This window comes from Tricharina praecox, assembly GCF_024521635.1.
Source record: "Tricharina praecox strain CBS 144465 chromosome Unknown BZA05scaffold_13, whole genome shotgun sequence".
NCBI lineage: Eukaryota > Fungi > Ascomycota > Pezizomycetes > Pezizales > Pyronemataceae > Tricharina > Tricharina praecox.
The window spans coordinates 569,303-587,270 of NW_026250415.1; the positions used below are offsets into that span (position 1 = coordinate 569,303).

Consider the following 17,968-nt stretch of genomic DNA (forward strand, 5'->3'; position numbering starts at 1 on the left):
AGCGGCATCTACAAGTACTACCTAGAGTATACACTTGGGCATAATGGCGACACCGCAACACCGCGATGACACTGTGGATGCCATTACGACGGCTGGAATTTTGCCTCTGATGTTTTTACATACGAGGCGAACAGTGCGGAATCGTGGTTTAATCGTCATGGCATTGGTAGATCATGGCCGAGTACCTAGAGTACATACGGTGTGATCCCTTTTCTCTCCACCCTTGGCCACACCTCCGCCCACTCTATGCTCCCCCGTGGGAATGGGGTTGGTGGCGGTACATAATACGTGGGTGCGGGAGGTTCCGGCCGGCTTGTATGTATCTACTCTACCTGTGGCACTGAGGGCGTGTGTCCGTGACTCCGTAGGGAGTGCTGGCAATAACCACGCCCAATACTCCGTTTTCTTGGCTAAGTTCCATGATCCAAGTTCCAACGCACGAATAATATATATCTATAGATGTGATTGGTGTGCGGAGACATACTCGGACACTTCGAATCCCAAGCGCTCAAATCTGTGGCTGCCTAGTTAACCGCGATCGGTGCCAAGTTGGGCATCTATCCGAGGCGGGTAGGTACATATCACCGGATTATCTCCGAAGAGTCTCCGCAAAACGAATGCTTCAACGTAGGTATATAGGTAGTGCCTAGGTAACGGGGATTAAATGCTTCCGAGATGTCGCCGATGGGTCAGGCGAGGTGCACATCGCCGCAGGGACACAATCTGGTACATACATACGCAAAATGTCTGCTTGGGATCTCCCTTGCGAGCCCTTCCGTTGCGTGCTGTGTGTAACGTGTTTGTGGTATCTGCGCTGATTCTCGCGGCGTTACGCTCTTTTGTCGCACATATCCCCCGTATGTCACCTGGTTACACAGTTATGGCGGGCACGGCTTCCATCTTATCAGATGGTGCGGCGCTACCCAAAGGCATAATCCAAGTTGATGGTGGTTGCCAGCGCCCTTCACCAGCAAGTATTTATGCTTTAAAATCGCTTTTTATTCTTTTATTTTTCGTCCGCTATGTATCCTGCCGTACTGCAACGTACCGACGATTACCTGCCGTTATTGAGGTTTTGCACAAGCATAGTCTGTAAAGACTGGTACCGGTCGTTACTCCTGCTTACGGTAGACCGCTACCAGTCGCACGGTATCAGGCTGTACAAACGCCTAGGTACTTATACCGTTATCTATCACCGGCAACCTTAAGAGTACTCCCCGGTATTCCCAAGTACAAGGAATAGGTACACTCCTGGAAGCTGACATACAGCGCGGAAAACCGCATGCTTGGGTATTTGGCCAGTAACTACCGGCTGGTACGGGTTGTGTTGCTCCAGTGGCTGGTAATCTTCGATACATGTTGACCAAGTACCTTTCAGTAGTACGGCAGCGTCTTCCATAGCGCGGGAAAAAATAAAAAGACAAATACAGCCGCGATTTGAATACCCGCAGTACCGGTAACTACTGCCGTACTTTGCCGCGGCGGCAGTAGCGCCGGGCACTGCTACCTAGGTAGACGATGCACTTCGCCATGGTCTTGACAGGCTTATAGACGCGAAATAAGATCGATGACCGCCCTCTAGATGATGCACAAACTTTATTCCCACCTAGGCCCAACTCGATAACAGGACTAGACGATGGGGAGAATACACCAAAGAAACTTACGGCAAGATTCCACCAGGACGGGATACGCTCTCTTATCTCCTTTCTTTCCTCCTTGTCCACCTCGCCACATCTATGAATTCCTTGGTGCGCTGCAAGAGCGGGCTGGGGCGGAGAGAGAGAAAAAGAGGAACCCACACCGAGCCCACGAGCAGCGGCCGGGGACGATGGGGTGCAACGGTGAGCCGGACATGTATAATAATACAGCCATGATCTACGGTACTAATAGTACAGTAGTAAGGCCCAATGCTATGATGATTAAACAAAATAGTAAATGTTACTCGTACCACCATAGTGACTGCCTAAGTATGCGGAAGGCATTTGCATCATAATATTGCATGCCCGTCGCTTATGAATTTCCTCTCGGCGGGTTGACAGCCTGCATTTTAGCGAATTGATAGACACATGGGCGCGTTGACACTGGACACGCACATTAGCGTATGATGTATCTGCTTCCTTCCAATATACCGGTACGAGACGTCAGAACCTCCGAAAGTGAAACACCAAGCCGCATATCTGGAGGCCTAGGTATGATGCCGAGGCATGTGTGTACATAGAGCCCGGCGCAATACATACGGTACTCCAAGGCGACTTTTCCGGCTCCCGCGTTACTGCGGTAAAAAAAGATATTCGTATGTTGATGTGATGAGCGGAGTCTGCCACGCCATACCTAAGTACCTATGCTGTACTGTACGGTATCCAGTGGTGCCAAAGCCGATCGCCGTTGATGCAGTGGTGGTGGTGGTGGTGGTGGTGGTAGTGGACTCCGGGGTTGCATATTCCAAAGCTATTCCATACCTATTCCATAGCGATAGTAGATACCTAACACCTACCCACGGTGCCCTAGGCAACCCAATTTATACTTCCAACGGTGGGTATCCATCCACCGTATGTCCACCGCATGTCCACCAGCTAACTAGTAATCAACTAAACGGGTATCTCTCCGGAAAACTCCGTGGAATGCTGTGCTAACTCAACTCGAGCACACGATGTGGTCGGATTCTTAACGGTCAACCACGCGAGAGAAGGGAGGAGGGTTGATTACATAGATTTTGCGGTGAGCGTTCCAAAAGACAGCTAGTGTTTGGCCCTCTGACGTACGTACGTACGTGCCCGAGATATTGTCAGAATCACGCCGTCCACCGTGTGCCCTCTTCACTACGGTGCCGGGTGCTGTTCTGCGTGTTACATACGGTATCTATCTACCTAGCAGCTTGATTTTCCGATCACCGAGTCACCGACAGCTCGGTTTGCCGCTGCCGCTGCTGCACCCACACTATCTACAAGCGGAATTAATATGCACCGAGAATCCGGGATATCTTAACCCTTGAGCCCCGAGCTTTGTCAGACGTCGTTACCAGTCCCAGACCTTCGTATTTACTTGCTTGCTTGCATACTACGTGGTGCCTTATCTGTTACCTAGTGTGCCCGACCAGCGTAGTTCAATGGTTCACTGGTTCACTGATTGGCCATGATGTGAGACAGCTCTACGGCTAGTGAGTACCCCCGGAGTCCGATGCTAATGTTTTCGGAGTTCGATGGTCCATGGATTGGGCACGATGTGAGGCACCCGAAGGCCGCTGGCAAAACCTCCGGAGTTCGATGGTTCGATATCTGGCAGCCTACAGCAAATGATGATACCCAGAGGCCGCTGCCAATATCTTCGGAGTTCAGGGGTTCATCGATTGGGCACGATGTGGGGCATCCCACGGCTGATGAATCATGATTACACCCCGAAGCCGCTGGCAACATCTCCGGAGCAAACCCCATCCGGTGGTATCTATCTCCACTTATTCACAAGTACTTAAGCAAAGTACCCGGAGTCGTCGGAGTCTATTTCACCGCATATCGTTTCCCATCGCCCCGCCTCGCCACACAGACCCGGACATGGATTTCGACTCGACTCATCTGCATGAGACGCTCCCGCGCTTGCTGAAAGCCTACTGGCCTCCCGTGCTCGTCGGACTCTTGCTCCTACACTTTCTCGCCAACAAGTTCCGCTCCGGACTGGTTTCGATCCCTGGCCCTTCCCTCGCGGCCTACACGAACTTCTGGCGGTTCAGAGATACGTGGCGGGGGACCGCGCACAAGAGCTACCGCGAGCTCCATGATCACTACGGACCGCTAGTCCGCATCGGGCCGAACATAGTGTCCGTATCGGACCCAGAGGCTATCCCGATCATATACAACATTAAGACGGACTTCCACAAGGCGCGTGCCACATCAGATGGAGTGGAGGATGGAGAGTGCATTATTGACTGATGGTGGAGCGATTATAGACGGCGTCGGCAGAGGTGCAGAAGTTCATCTACAAGAAGAAGCGCGTCGCGAACCTGTTCTCGCACATCGATCCCGCCGTGCACAGGAGCAAGAAGCGGCTGTTCGGTAACGCTTACAGCCTCTCCTCCATCCTCGAGGCTGAGCCCGGCCTCATCTCGGTCACCACGCTGTTCATGAAATCTCTCCGCGAGCGCTCCTCGAAGCCCATCGACCTCGGCGAGTGGCTCGAGTACTACACATACGACAGCATCGGCGAGATCGCATTGGCGCGGCGACTCGGGTTCCTGCGGAACGGCGGGGACATCGACGGGATGATCCCGCTGGGAGCGATCCTATCGAACTATGCATCCGTCGTCAGCCAGAAGCCGATACTGGACTGGTTCGGGCTAGCGAACCCGCTGTTCCCGTACCTGCTGCCCTCGATCGAGACGAAGAACGGGGTTCTCAACCTAACGATCAAGACGATGGAGGAGCTGGGGTTCTCCGGGCCGCCAGAGAACCTGAAGTCCTGCACGGGCGGCGACTTCCTCTCGCACATGGCGCGGGCGCGGGCCGCCGACCCGGAGCGCTACTCGTCGGACGACATCCTGATCCAGACGTCGGCGACGGTGTTCGCAGCGACAGACACGACGGCGATCACGCTGCGGGCGATCATCTACTACCTTTTACGCAACCCTCTTGTGCTATCACGGTTCACCGCCGAGCTCGACGCGGCGGAGCCGCTCCTCTCGCCCGTCATCACGTACCGCGAGTCGATCGACACCCTGCCGTACCTGCAAGCGGTGGTGAAGGAGGCGATGCGGCTGCACCCCGCGATCGGCCTGCCGCTCGAGCGCTACGTCCCCGCGGGCGGCGCGACCATCGCGGGGAAGTTCCTGCCCGCGGGAACTACCGTCGGCATGAGCGCCTGGGTCGTCCACCGCAACCCGGACATCTTCACAGAGCCGGACGCGTTCGTCCCCGAGCGCTGGATCGGGTCACCCCCTGATCAGCTCAAGCGCATGGAGAAGTCCATGTTCCAGTTCGGCGCGGGCGCCCGCTCCTGCGTCGGGAAATATGTCGCGCAGATACAGACGAGTACCCTCATACCGCAGCTGTTTAGGGAGTTTGATGTCCAGCTGGAAGATAAGGACAAGGAGTGGGAGGTCACGGCTAGGTGGTTTGTCCAGCAGGTCGGGTTGGTCGTTAATTTGGTGCCTAGACGTAGTACGTAGTCCGCGCGGGGAGGATGGTGGTTGAATATTTTGTCTCGTCGTGTCCCGCGTGAAGGCGTATGACGTACCTAGTTTTTTTTGCTTTTGCTTTTGTTTGATCGTTGATTGCTTGCGACTTATCTATACCATGGCAATATACACACTGCGTTTCCATGTCCACTGTGCAACCCGACTTTCTTCAAGCGGCCCATCGTGACTTTCGCTTCCCAAAGACACATGCCGAGGAAACGAAAGCTAGGAAAGAAAAGCCCGTTCCTCACTCTGGCGTGCTCCGTGCTCATCTCGTAGTGCCTCGAGGCCAGTGCTTGAGGGGTGGCTATGCCGGGATCGGGAGCGGTTTCCGACAAGGTTTCCGTCTGTGCCGGTACTTCTCGTTTGCGACTCCTGTGCCAGCCCTTCGTGATCACCGCGCTTGAGGTAACGAGTGACGGGGCGCGGTAGCGGTCCGATTCCGTATCGCTCTAGGTACATCGTACACATCGGACGATGGGTTCGTCCGCCGCCGCCGCCACAACCATCGGCTATCGCGCTCCAGAGTGGCGTCTCTGTATGCCGGACACCATCCGATCTCGCGGGTGAAGCCGGGTTCTGCGAAGTGAATCATCCCGATACATACCGGTATACGGTATCACACATGGCGTAGGTACATACTTGGCAGTAGCCCGACGTCCCGTCGCTGTGATGCGATGTAAGAAACCGAGTGATCGCGTGTGGACGGGAAACATCCTCATCCTGCGGAACTTAGAAGCAGACTTCCCTGAAGTGGCCACTGTCCAGACCCCACAACCCTTGTGCGAGCGCCACCGAAACAGCGCGGACGGACTCGAGCATCTGATCCGCCTCGCCGTTAGCGGGGTAGCACTGTAGCACTGTAGCAGACCATCCAGCCAGCCATCCAGCCAGCCATCCAGCCAGCCATCCAGCCAGCCATCCAGCCAGCCATCCAGCCAGCCATCCAGCAAGCCACTCTACCAGCGGGGCAGAGGAACACGTTCCCAACTCCAAACTTCCACCCGCCCAGTTTTTTTTTTAATTTTGCGCCTCCGCCACCCCGCTATGTACTTTGTATGGTACTGTCGCGAGAGCACAGTTTACACTATGGGACGGTACTCTACTATATTCTAGTTACACTCTATCGGAGGATTCTCGTCTACGTCGATAAACGATATCGGCGGCATGCATATATAGAGTAATATATAGAGTACCTACCTGCATGCATGCGCGGTGATGTGCGCCCTGCATGTGGGTTTGGTCAGTGGGAATTTACATATGTAGAGCAGAGGAAAGAGAGAGTGAGTGGAGTGGAGTAGAATAGTAGAGTGGGTATATAAAGTAGATTGATAGATTGGTAGATAGAGCGTACATACCGGTTTGCGGATATACTACTGGGTAGTAGATTGTCCACTCTAATCTATGTACTGTACACACACATGGCACCCCTCCGCCGCTATGATTCGCTATGATTCATTCGCCATCCGCTGCGAGTGTATAGTAAAGGCAGGAAGGGAAGAGCCATATCGATACCGACAGCGAACATGTATGGATGACTGGCCCCTCCGCCGCCCCTGCCCCTGCCCCCCCTTCGCTCCCTCGCCCCCTATTCCTTCCACGCCCACGCGAGATAGTGACATTATGGGAGGGGAGGAGGGGGCGGAAAGGCAGAAATGAAAGCACTCTACTATATATGAAAGCAGCCGAGGATCGAGAGATGAACCAATCGTGTGGTCTGCTGGGAGGCCCATCCAGCCCAGATTGCTATTGTTTCTCTATAAAAAAAACAGGAATTACATGGGCGTGCTGCCGTGCAGACTGTGCAGGTTAACGTTTTTCGTTTCGTTTTGGAGGGGAGAGAGGGGGGGTTATTTCGGCGGCGGAAATTTTGTTTTGTTTTTGTTTCGAAACGGACTGCAGCGAGGGGGGTGGTGGGGAGGGAGTCGCCGTAATAAATCGATATCGACTGCCCGGGCTGGAGTCGAGTACATAGGAGCAGGCACGAGTGACTGGCCTTGAGCATGAGTAGGAGCAGCAGCACAAGCAGGAGCATGAGCATGAGCGATATAAGAGCGCAGTGCCTCACTGCCTCTGCGGAAGCCGCGTTGATTGCTGCCGCTACTACTACCACTGCTGGCGGGGGCGAGAAGGGCCGAATGAGTGGCCGTGTCGCGCTACTAGTACTCTAGTCTTTGTGCCTTTGGGCCTGCAACATCGACATAGACATCGACATATCATATACCTAGATATCGACATATCATACCCAGAAATCGACATAGACATCGACATATCATACACGGACATCGGCATAGTCATCACATCCACATAGTCATCACATCCACGGACGTCCAGATTCCCTAGTCCAGACTCCAGTGTCCACAGCTCATATTAGTCCCGGCTCACGCTGCCGGCGGCGGGCGCGCGTAACTACTAACTACTAACTACCGGTGCGCATGGTGCGGTGCAGGTATTCGATACTCACTCACTCACACGGGACATATTGTGTGGAGTACTGCGCATCGCCGCTCGATGACGGCGACGGCAACGGAAACGGCCGCTGGGGTGGTCTCCAGTGGAGTGAACGCAGGGCAACTACGGTGCCCGCGCATAACCGGTACGGCACGCGGTCGTTGGTGTTTCAGTGCCCAGCCTCCGAGCTGCGAGTGGCGAGTAGCGAGTGGTGTGTCAGCCCAATATACCGTAGATACGGTACATACGGTATGTATGAGGTCAACATCACGCAGCCCGCAGTAACTACATAGGCGGCACTCTGAAAGCACATCACTCTCCAAGCACAGCACGTATGTAGATAGATAGGTCGGTACCTACGCAAGTGAGCCCCGCGGCGGGGTAGAAGAGAAATGAATTGCTGCCGTCACTTCCGCCGTGATGGCGGCGGCGGCGGCGATGAGAAGAGCATGCAGCGGGTGAGCAGGATGCTCTACCCGCCAAACATCCCGCACGTAGGTAAGAACTTAGGTACTTACGCAAGTGAGCCCCGCGGCGGGGTAGAAGACAAAATGAAAATGAATTGCTGCCATCCCGACTCACATCCACCGTCATATCCGCTATGATGGCGGCGGCGATTAGAAGAGCATGCGGTGAGCAAGATGCTCTACCGTACATACCCGCCCAACAGTCCTGAGCCCTCACGTAGATTGGTAACTAATACTAACTATAGGCATCAACATGAGAACATCCGGGACGGACTACCTTTGCGGGCGGGCGTAGTCGGATCTTTGGACGAAAGAGAAAACTACTGGGTGGTCAATGGTCATTGGTGGTAGAGGAACAGGAAGAGGAAGAACAAGAACAAGAGGATGAGGATGAGGAGGTGTGAACACTGAATCGGAGATTCGATTAGTTACATACGTGTGGGCATACGTGTACGTCCCCGGGGGAAAACGTCTAGCTACAGCTACTTACGGTACTATGTATGTAAGTAAGTAAGTAAGTAAGCAGGCAACCCATTCTCCGCAGGAGAAGCACGAGGTGGGATACCTAAGTTAAGTACCTACCCCTACATACCGCATTACGATTCACGACGACCAGTTAGCAGTTCGTAGAACCTATCCCATCGTTCACCGTTCACCGTTCACCGTTACATACGTTCATCCGAAAGAGAAGAAAAAAACCGTCTTTCCCAGCCAGCAGAATCCAGCTTCCAGTAATCCGGTAATCCGGGAAGAGTAAGAAAAAAATCTATTGCAGCCCAAAAACGCCGAATATAACATGTACTACGTACTAGCTTACTCGCTCATCTGAAATGATTCGAACACAGCCCTCCATGTCATCCCAATCCTCGCCCTTGCTTTTCGATAGATTCTAATTTCTAACATCATCAACCAGACAAGCAGGAACTACTCTACTCTGGATCGATCCGGAGAAAACTAGTTTTCGACACACCGACCGACTGAATGGATGGATGGGTGTTGCGTATGGCTACGGCTGCGGCTATGGCTGTGGCTGTGGGTGAGTGGTGGTGAGCTGGATCCCTCGAATCTCGATACTGTGGATCCCTTCACATGCTCAACTGGAGAGTCGAGACCGTATCAGAGCCGCCAGAATCGAAGCCATCAGATCGCCGCCAGATCGCGAGTGAGTCCTCGTATATTACCGTGACAATCGTTGCAACTGTGTGGCCAGTGCATCACCGCCGATGGGCCTGCAATATGCTTTTCGAATCTTCTGATGAGTGGAGGGAAGATGCGATACGATAGGTACGACACATGCGGCGAAGCCTGGTCGGTCTCGCACGGTACGTCGGTACCTACCAATTTACTCAGGTCCGCCGCGCAGCTCAGTGCAGCGCAATGATCGGACGATGACGACATGTGCTTCTAAACCTGAAGCCATACGAGTACATAGATGATAGATCCCACGACAGTTACTTGTGTACTCTACATGCGCAAACCGGTAAATTACCAGGCTCTGGGAATCCGAATGTCGTCGTCGGAAGTGGCAGGGAGTGGCAGGGTGTGGGACGCTACGAGCCTACGGTAGTTACCGGAGCAACCCGGCTGGGTTGGGTTGGTTGGGCTGGCTTGGGATCGCACTCGGAAAGCTAGCCAGCCAGCCGGACAGCCCTAACTATGGGTGCTTCTCTCTGGGATAGGGAAATAGGAAAATAGCGGTGGGTGCAGGCGGCGATCGAATTGGACGCATTATCCACTCGACTCGCCGACGGGCTTTGGCCTTGACGTTGAGCGTGCACGTGCACACACACGACTATGCTAGTTGCCGCGCCACCGCCTCGTCGATTCTCGAATGGAAGGATGCGCAATGCGCAGCCGTGCGATTGTACACATTACTCGAATCGTTGACTCACTCACGCACACGCACAAGGTCGAGATCGATGCCATTCCTTGAACGCGAGGCTTGCTCTGTTGGAAGGGCGAGGCGGCGGAAACCAACGAGCAATTACGTCACGGCGTATCACTCGGTGCAACTGCTACAAGTCCGCACATTTGTCATTTACCGCCTCTGTGGTCTCCAATGTCCATGGTTAACAACCTACCGAGTGACAATTCCCTCCCTTCCATTCCCTACGTTTGTTTGTTCCACCGAATGACCACTTCTGGGAATGAATGAATGAATGCTTCTAGAGTATCATAGATTCTAGACCCCGAATAGCGGCCGTGCACGCGCAGAGTACCCAGGTATGTGTGATATGTGTGATGCCGGTATGTAGGGTGGACGGATTGAGAATGCGGGGTAGTTAGTAGTTAGTCGGCCAATGCAGGGCTCACATCATGTGTGCTGTGCGACGATTGATTCTGTGCCGTTGCATTGACGTGCACACTGCACCACAGCGACTCCCAGTCTCCCACGGGACATAGCGGCTTCCGGAGCAGTTCGACTCTTGAGGGCGGTGCTGTGCTGTGCTGTGCTGTGCTGTTATCGGTGGGGCGGGGGAGGGGGGAGGGGGGAGGGGGGAAGGGGTGTCGTCGGCGTGCATAGCAATGAAGAAGAAGAAAAGGAAAAGGAACGAAACGGCGAGCCACCGGGGAAGCGGTTGGTCAGTCGTCGTCGTCTACTCTACTCCACTCCACTCCTCTACTCTGCATACTCTACCGTACCCACTGCAGCGCAGCGCAGCAGCACCGATGTGTGTATGTTCGTGATCAACTGACCGACCGACCGAATCGCCCATGCTCATGTGCTTTGAATATGAACTCTCCGCGGCGGACTCGAGCAAAAAGGAAACAAACGGGCCGTCATTACTGGTAACTACATACGGCGCTGCGATACGATGCGGTGGATACGGTAGATACGGTGGGCATTCCTGCGCGTCCCTCATTGCTGTATGTATGTATGTATGTATGTACGGTATGTCCCTCAAATACCGCAGGAAGGAGGAGCGTGACACTGGCACTGACATCTCATCCTCTGCTGTGGCTGGCTGGCTGGCCGCTGGCGACGGGGTACGCAGGAATAAGCAAATACAGGACGAACACAACGATGATTCGTTTCCGCCAGGACACTACATGGGAGGGGCTGGTACATCATCATACCTCGTACTTAACCATCCCGCCGCTGCTGTCGACAAGCGATAAGAATTCGCATACCCACCTACATACATACGGTGGTACCGAAAGCCCAACTTGTTCCACCTCGTGTCTCGAGACTCGGTAGTTGCGGGGCGGTAATATGCCGTTATGATATGTACTGGCTAGTACGACGAACGCATTACCAGTACCAGTACTCGTACATAAGTGGGTCGAAAACCCCTCCAGGCTCCGACGCGAGTGGTCGGAAGGTTTGAGGTTTGAAGGTTGGACGCGCAGCGCATTGGCTGGTGGTCGGTCGCTGGCTGCAGCGGGTTCAGGCCAACATGTATGTACGGCCATCGCGGGCCATTGGCCATTGGCCGTCGGTCGTCGGTCGTCGGCCATTGGCCATATGCAATTTTCCATCGTGGGCTGTGACTTTTGCCCGCACGCCCAGTGCACCACAGGGCCGCAGTTTCGAGTCTGTCTGGATTTGGAGAATCGGAGGGGTTTTTTGGCATGTGCGGTCGACCTTGCGACTCTTCCTTTTGCTCCCCGGTCAAGTGTTCCCAGGCTAGGAATCGGCAGGTTAAAGGGGAGCCCTACGTACCTAGCACCTATCCACCTAAGGTAGTGCCTTCCGATTAGCGCCTAAAGACACACGAAAACGCTGTGTGCTGGCGTTTGTTTGTCGTGTTTGGAGTACGCGCTTGGGAGGGGAGGGGAGGAATCGGGAGGGGAGGGAACCGGGAGGGGAGGGAACCGGGAGGGGAGGGAATCGGGGAACCTCGCTCGAGCACGGAGCCGTGCGACCGAAGGTCCGAAACGGTGGAGTGTTACCTGGCCGACCTGGATCCGAGTGAGCTTCACGGCCGTTGTTCTGTAGCGGGCTGCTGATTCCAAGACCGTGAGGCTCGAGCTCGAGCCCGAATGTGAACGGCATGCAAGTATCGGATGGTTCGTCAGCGGCTAGCCACTCGTATTCAGCCTTTGTCTAGCGCGGCAGAATGTCGTCCCCGCTACCGACCTACTGTCATAGCTACCACCGCTTCCATGATGCCGAAATGGACTTGGATACTCTACACAACCTGCTCAACCGCCTCGTCGATTCCGGTGTGCTTCTCTCCCCAGAAGCAGCAGCAGCAGCAGCAGCAACAGCCTAATTCTCGTGCCGAGTGGCCGTCCTCCCTCCCCAGCAGCAGCAGAATTCTCATGCTATCTTCTCTCCCCAGCAGCAGAAGAAGAATTCTCCTGCCAAGCAGCCCGCCTTCGAATCACCAACACACGATACAGCGGTCGTGCAGCTGGCCATGCAGGCAGAGTCCACCTAGGCAATCGTGACCGATACTGGCAGGCCTTCGCTGTTTCGCTTAAGTGGTTAGGGTGAGATCATGACGACTGGCGCAAAAGCTGGCGCTGAAGTCGGTGCTGGACTTGTTTACGTACTGTACTGTGCCCGTTGCCTATCTTCTGGAAGGGCCGTCAGTACTCTAGGTGCCTGCTACGGGTGAACGGGTAGGTACGAGTATGTGTGTATGAGGTATGTACTCGATCTCACAGAAGAATGCCCGCAGTCTCCCGCCCCGCCCCGCCCCGCCCCTTGAATGGACGTCGTTCTTGCTGCTACTACTGCAACTGCAACTGCGGTGCGCTGTAGGGTAATAGGTACTACTATATGGTACTGTAGAGTAGGGTGGAGCCTGTAGAGCCTGTAGCTACGTCTGGTACGTACAGGCTACCTACTCTACTACTGGCTCAGCTCCAGTGGCCTTCCACCTCCTGGTCCTCGTCCTCCGCCTCCCCCTCCTCATCATCCTCCCCCCGCTTTAGCTTCACACACCGAACCTGTTTTCGGCATGTACATATGTACGCCCGAGATGCTTCCATCCAACCAATCCATCGCCAACTCGTGGCGTGCAGTGGTCATTGTTGACACCGCAGTGCAGTGCATGAATGAACGAGTTGCGCATCCGAGCTCCGGTGTCTCGGGGCTGATCCCTTGTGCTGCTACTACTATTCCATACAGTAGTAGGGAACGGCGGAGCATATAAGAAAAATTCCTCCCGCTCTTTTCCCCCCCACCCCCCTCCCGACCGATTCCAACGGGAAAAAAAGTACATACACCGCCTTCGCCATCGCCGCATCGCTACATCGACACATCGCTACTTCGTCCGACGCATGCAGTAATACAATACATACAGGCACAACTACAAGTGCAAGCACAACTACAACAAAACAACAAAAAAACAACCAACATCCCTGACAACTAACCTCGATTCGACTTCCACCGGTACGTAATCGATCAAAACAACCCGAAACCGACTCGGTTGCACCCCAGTCCACCAATGGCCGGACCGGGATACTCCTTCGTCGCCTACCCAGGCGCCGACTTCGCCTTCGCCTCGGGCTACCCGGGGCCGCCGCCGAGCTCGATGCCGCACGCACACATGGATCTTTCCAACGGCGGGCCGCTGCCGTACGCGCACTTTCCGCCCACTATGCCGTTCGCGCACATGGGGTATTCGCACTCCCACGTGCAGGGAGCCGCGCCGCCGAGTCCCGTATTCTCGCAGCCGAGTCACGCATCCCAGCAGAATGCCCCGCCGAGCCCAGACCGCGCCAGCTACTCGACTGAGGTCAAGGTTATGCGCCAGCTGTGTACCGCCATGACGAAGCTCCAGAATACCATGAAGGACTTGGCAGAGAGGCAGGAGCAGATTCTCGATCGGATGAGCTTGCTCGAACAGCGTGGTAGGTTTTTCCCCGTCCGAGTAGCCGGCTGGAAAAACATGGGCTAATGACTGGCCGATAGTCGGACGTGTGGACGACGGTATCGAGACCATCATCGAGAATACCGAGGCCGTTATGGAAGACAGCCGAGCGATCCGAACACGGGTCGAAGACGGTGAAACGTATGTTTTCTTTTTCCTTTTACCTTTTTCCCCGTCGAATGTCAGCGACTAACATCCGCACAGCCACGACGCCTTTGAATCCCGCTTCACGGACCTGATGAACGACCTCGTCGGCAAGCTGACCGGCTGCATCGGCGAGGAACTCAAGGAGATCAAGAAGGTGGTCAAAGACACCGACCGATACACCCGCTACGAACCGTTCCAGTACAGCACCTCGAACAACCTGGCGATATCCCGTGCCTCGATGCTCGGGGAACAGCCGCAGAAGGAACTAGGCACCATATGAAATGCATGCACCTCCTCGACAGACAGACAGACAGACGGATCGACAGAAAAGCTCGGGGGCATGAGGGGGTTCTTTTTATTTTTTATTTTTGCGCTTCTCCAACGGTCGCTTCAAACGGTTTTTTTCTTTCCTTTTTTTCCTTTTCTCCTTCGTACTTGAGAGGACGGGTCTGCATTCTTTGGGCGTTAAACATGCATTTGGCACGAAGGTTTCTTGTTTTCCTGTTTTCTGAGATGTTTCGGTTTTACTGTTTTTTTGTCTTCCCTTTCAGTCCATCTTTTGCACACGGCTACATACCGGTAGTTGCCGTTTCGTTTCGTGGCGCACAGCTCGGCCTACATACCTGCCAGCGGGGATTTACAGAGTAATTGATCGATCGTCGTTCCCCCACCCCCGACCAAATCCAACGGTGTGTGCTCTACGTGTGTTCGTGTGTGCGTTATGTGTGTGTGAGAGTGTGTGTGAGTGTCTGCGTGCGTAACGCTCGATTCTAACTTACTCTACATCCATTCCATCCGGAGACTCCCGGGCGGTCGGTCGGCCAGCTGGCGATTTCAATTCAAAGGAACGATAAGGAAGTTTCTTCTTTTTCGTTGCTTTTACTTCTTTTTCTTTTCTTTTGCTTTTATTTTGTTCTGCTTTTGCTTTTGCTTTTCTTCCTTTTGCTTTTGTTTTGGAACCGACCGCATGGGTTTTTTGTTTTGTTTTGTTTTGCCGCCGTCGACGCCCCGCGACCCCCGCCCCCGCCGCGCCGCGCCCGGTATCGATGCGTGCGGACTTCTGCGTGCTGCACACCCGCCCCGTGACATGACGGCGTGGTGGTCGTGGTCGTGACATGACATGACGGCGTGATTGCGGTCGCGGTCGTGTTTGGAACCCGCACTGATGTTCCGTGCCTTCGACTTCGCGCATCCATCCAGCTATCCAGCGCATCGATATCCACCGGCTGCTATTGCAGTGCCAGTGTCAGCGTGCACTAACTAGAGTAGCGGATGCGCACGACGTGCATGCACGACCAACGTTGGACAGCATGGGGGGGGGGGGGGGGTGCTGGCCACAAGCAGCGACCGCACGCCGTTTCGGAGGGTTGTTTGGAGAGTGTGATGAGAGTGTGATGATAAGAGTGTGACAATTCAAGCGCTGGGTTGATTTGGGGGAGTGGGGGTGGGGAATGCACGCTCACCTGCCATCACTCGGCTTCGAACTCGCTGCCGTGTGTATGTTGGTTACTAGGGTAACTCAGGTAACCAACTCCGGAATCCGGAGCTGCAGAGATCGGTCCGGCAAGGACGTGCACAAGGACGGCGACGAGGGAGGTTTCGGGACTCGGTTTGCTGGGCCTCAAGTTACTATGTATGTTTGCTGCCTCGAAACGAAATACATGCCGGTTAATCCCACCGATACTACATGCTCATAATGTATCACTCGCGCCGGCTGATAATCTGGAAATACTGCGCCCCACTCGCGGAAAAGCGGCTCACGGAGCGCAAGCAATACCGCCGTAGGCAGGGTTCAATGCTCATGGAAAGACACGGTAGAGAGCCGGTATATAATTCAAATACCATAACCGTTACAGTACGTACATACTCTACACATATCCCGCAACCTCCCCTCCGTTTCATCTACACCAACCCCAACCCCAGGAGCCTATTCCCGACCTCCAGAAAGAAATAATCCGCATAGACGAGTCCATGATCCGCCCACCTCCTGGGGGCAAACTCATGATTATTAATCGTAGCATTCAATAATATCGTATCTCCGCCACTGCCCAAGTCCACGGCGTCGCTCCCATCATCACGGAACCTCGCCGGCGGTGCGAGCGACATCTTGAGCGTAGCGTCTAGGATCCGCAGCGCGTGCGAGAGGAACCTCACTTCTGGCGTCGCCTCGTAGATACATAGGAACCCACACACCGCGATCATCGCCGCGGACGTGTCACGGTAAGTGGGACGTGGAGCGTCGAAATCCCTAAGGGGCAGGCGTCAGTGCGTGGACGGGAAGGTGGGGAGGGAGGGGGAACTAACCAGTGCGGAACTCCGTCTCCGTCGTCGAGTCTGGAGACAAAGTATTCGCCGAGATTTATCGCGGCGTCGAGAAACGCTTGCTTGCGGGTCCAGGCGTAGCACTGCGCGAAGCCGAGGATGCCCCAAGCCTGGCCACTGTTGCGGGTCAGTAACGGTACTAACGGAGGCCGTCTCGGCATGCGGGGGCCGCGAGGAACTTACCGGCTCCAGGTGCTGTCGTCCGCGTAGCCCTGGTTCGTGAGCTTCTCCTTGACCGCCCCCGTCTCCTGGTCGAAGTTGACGACGTGCACGGTCGACCACTGCGGATGTCGGATGTGGTGCTTCAGTGAGTTCTCGGCGTGTGTGGTTGCGATGCTGGATAGGCGGAGGTCGCCGGTCTGCGCGGATACCCAGTAGAGGAGGTTTAGATCTGGAGCGATTGCCCATCAGCATCAGATACGGGATCAAAGGTGCGATGTACGCATGTAAGTACTCAGCATATTGTCGATAATGACCAAGAAATCCGCCTTAGGATCCTCAAAAGCGTAGCGTTTGGTACAGCACGTGTCCCAGCTACGTATCAACCCAACCCTTGGCTCAAACCTGCTGGCAAGGCTATTCGCCGCGGTAACTAGCGTATCCAGCGAGCGCCTATCCCCGGTGAGCTCATAATCCTTCTGGAACGGCAGCAATATCATGAATCCCAAGTCATGAGTATCTGTTCTGTGAGCCTGAACATGTAGATTTTCCGACCACCAGCGACACGCATAGCGCAGCTTCTCGACATGCAACTTCTCTATGGGAAAATGTCCCGGATACACCTTCGCCCGCTCCAAAAGCAGGTACAGGCTCCCGGGAAAAAACCCCGACGTCCAGAAGTCCGCTGCGGTGTAGCTGTACGAGCTCGATCCCGGTGGCGTGTACTCCGGCATTTCTGTCGGTGGCGATGCCCGGTCCAGTGCCCCCCGTGCGACCCCCCAGATCTTCGCTACGGCGCTCGGGGAGAATAGCGCGCTGGTTGCGGATATCCGCTGCGAACGCGCGAGCCGCTCAGAGTCTGTCTGCTCGGGCTGAGTTGTTTCGCCGCTGGCGAAGAGCAGAGGCGGCGAGGCCGTCGGCGTGGGCATCTGTGCGGCTTCGGATCCCTGGGCATCCCAATCAGCTAACAGTACCAAGTACCAACGGCATCCAAGCACCCAGATTCGCAATACCATCTCCGCCCCCGCCCGCTCATCCCTCCTCAACCGATGCACTCCGTTCGCCTTCCGCTTCTTGCTGATGGGGGAGTCGTCACTTGTGCGGAGCATTTCGGCGTGGTTCGTCATTCGCCAGCGTTAAGGATAGGATACGGTTGGGACTTCTAGTTGATTATTTGAAATCCCTTCGTTTTCCCAGATTATGTACTTATTATAACTGCTACATACGAGAACGGATGAACGGTACGATGAGCTTTACGGTTTCCTGATGATGACGGAGCCCGGAGGAATCGCCGGAGCGCCTCCGCTCAAGACGGAAAATTAGGCCCCGCTCGGTTGGATGATTACCGGAGTATGTAGAGGCATCATCGTACTGCGAATAGAGTAGGCCGGTTCCCCATGGGGATCATTCTTTTGTGGCAAATAATAGGCAAC

At 54.8% G+C, this 17,968-nt stretch overlaps 4 protein-coding genes across 4 annotated transcripts; 2 read left to right on the forward strand and 2 right to left on the reverse strand.

The window, feature by feature from the left end:
* Nucleotides 1–3,548: 3,548 nt before the first annotated feature.
* On the forward strand, nucleotides 3,549–5,302 carry BZA05DRAFT_453537 (putative cytochrome P450 oxidoreductase; the record flags this gene model as incomplete). Its single annotated transcript, XM_051487496.1, has 2 exons — nucleotides 3,549–3,893; nucleotides 3,941–5,302. 2 exons carry the CDS (start codon nucleotides 3,549–3,551, stop codon nucleotides 5,153–5,155), a joined length of 1,560 nt encoding a protein of 519 aa, XP_051339165.1. The 3' UTR covers nucleotides 5,156–5,302.
* A 7,487-nt stretch (nucleotides 5,303–12,789) lies between these two features.
* BZA05DRAFT_399304 (uncharacterized protein) lies at nucleotides 12,790–13,224 on the reverse strand. The gene has a single exon (XM_051483791.1). It carries the CDS (start codon nucleotides 13,181–13,183, stop codon nucleotides 12,947–12,949), a length of 237 nt encoding a protein of 78 aa, XP_051339166.1. The 5' UTR covers nucleotides 13,184–13,224; the 3' UTR covers nucleotides 12,790–12,946.
* Nucleotides 13,225–14,750, forward strand: BZA05DRAFT_399306 (uncharacterized protein). The gene is made up of 3 exons (XM_051483792.1): nucleotides 13,225–13,887; nucleotides 13,949–14,048; nucleotides 14,112–14,750. Exons 1-3 carry the CDS (start codon nucleotides 13,482–13,484, stop codon nucleotides 14,332–14,334), a joined length of 729 nt encoding a protein of 242 aa, XP_051339167.1. The 5' UTR covers nucleotides 13,225–13,481; the 3' UTR covers nucleotides 14,335–14,750.
* A 1,102-nt stretch (nucleotides 14,751–15,852) lies between these two features.
* Nucleotides 15,853–17,464, reverse strand: BZA05DRAFT_374032 (Six-hairpin glycosidase-like protein; the record flags this gene model as incomplete). The annotated part of the gene is made up of 4 exons (XM_051481744.1): nucleotides 15,853–16,302; nucleotides 16,359–16,493; nucleotides 16,560–16,767; nucleotides 16,831–17,464. 4 exons carry the CDS (start codon nucleotides 17,462–17,464, stop codon nucleotides 15,957–15,959), a joined length of 1,323 nt encoding a protein of 440 aa, XP_051339168.1. The 3' UTR covers nucleotides 15,853–15,956.
* Nucleotides 17,465–17,968: the final 504 nt, after the last annotated feature.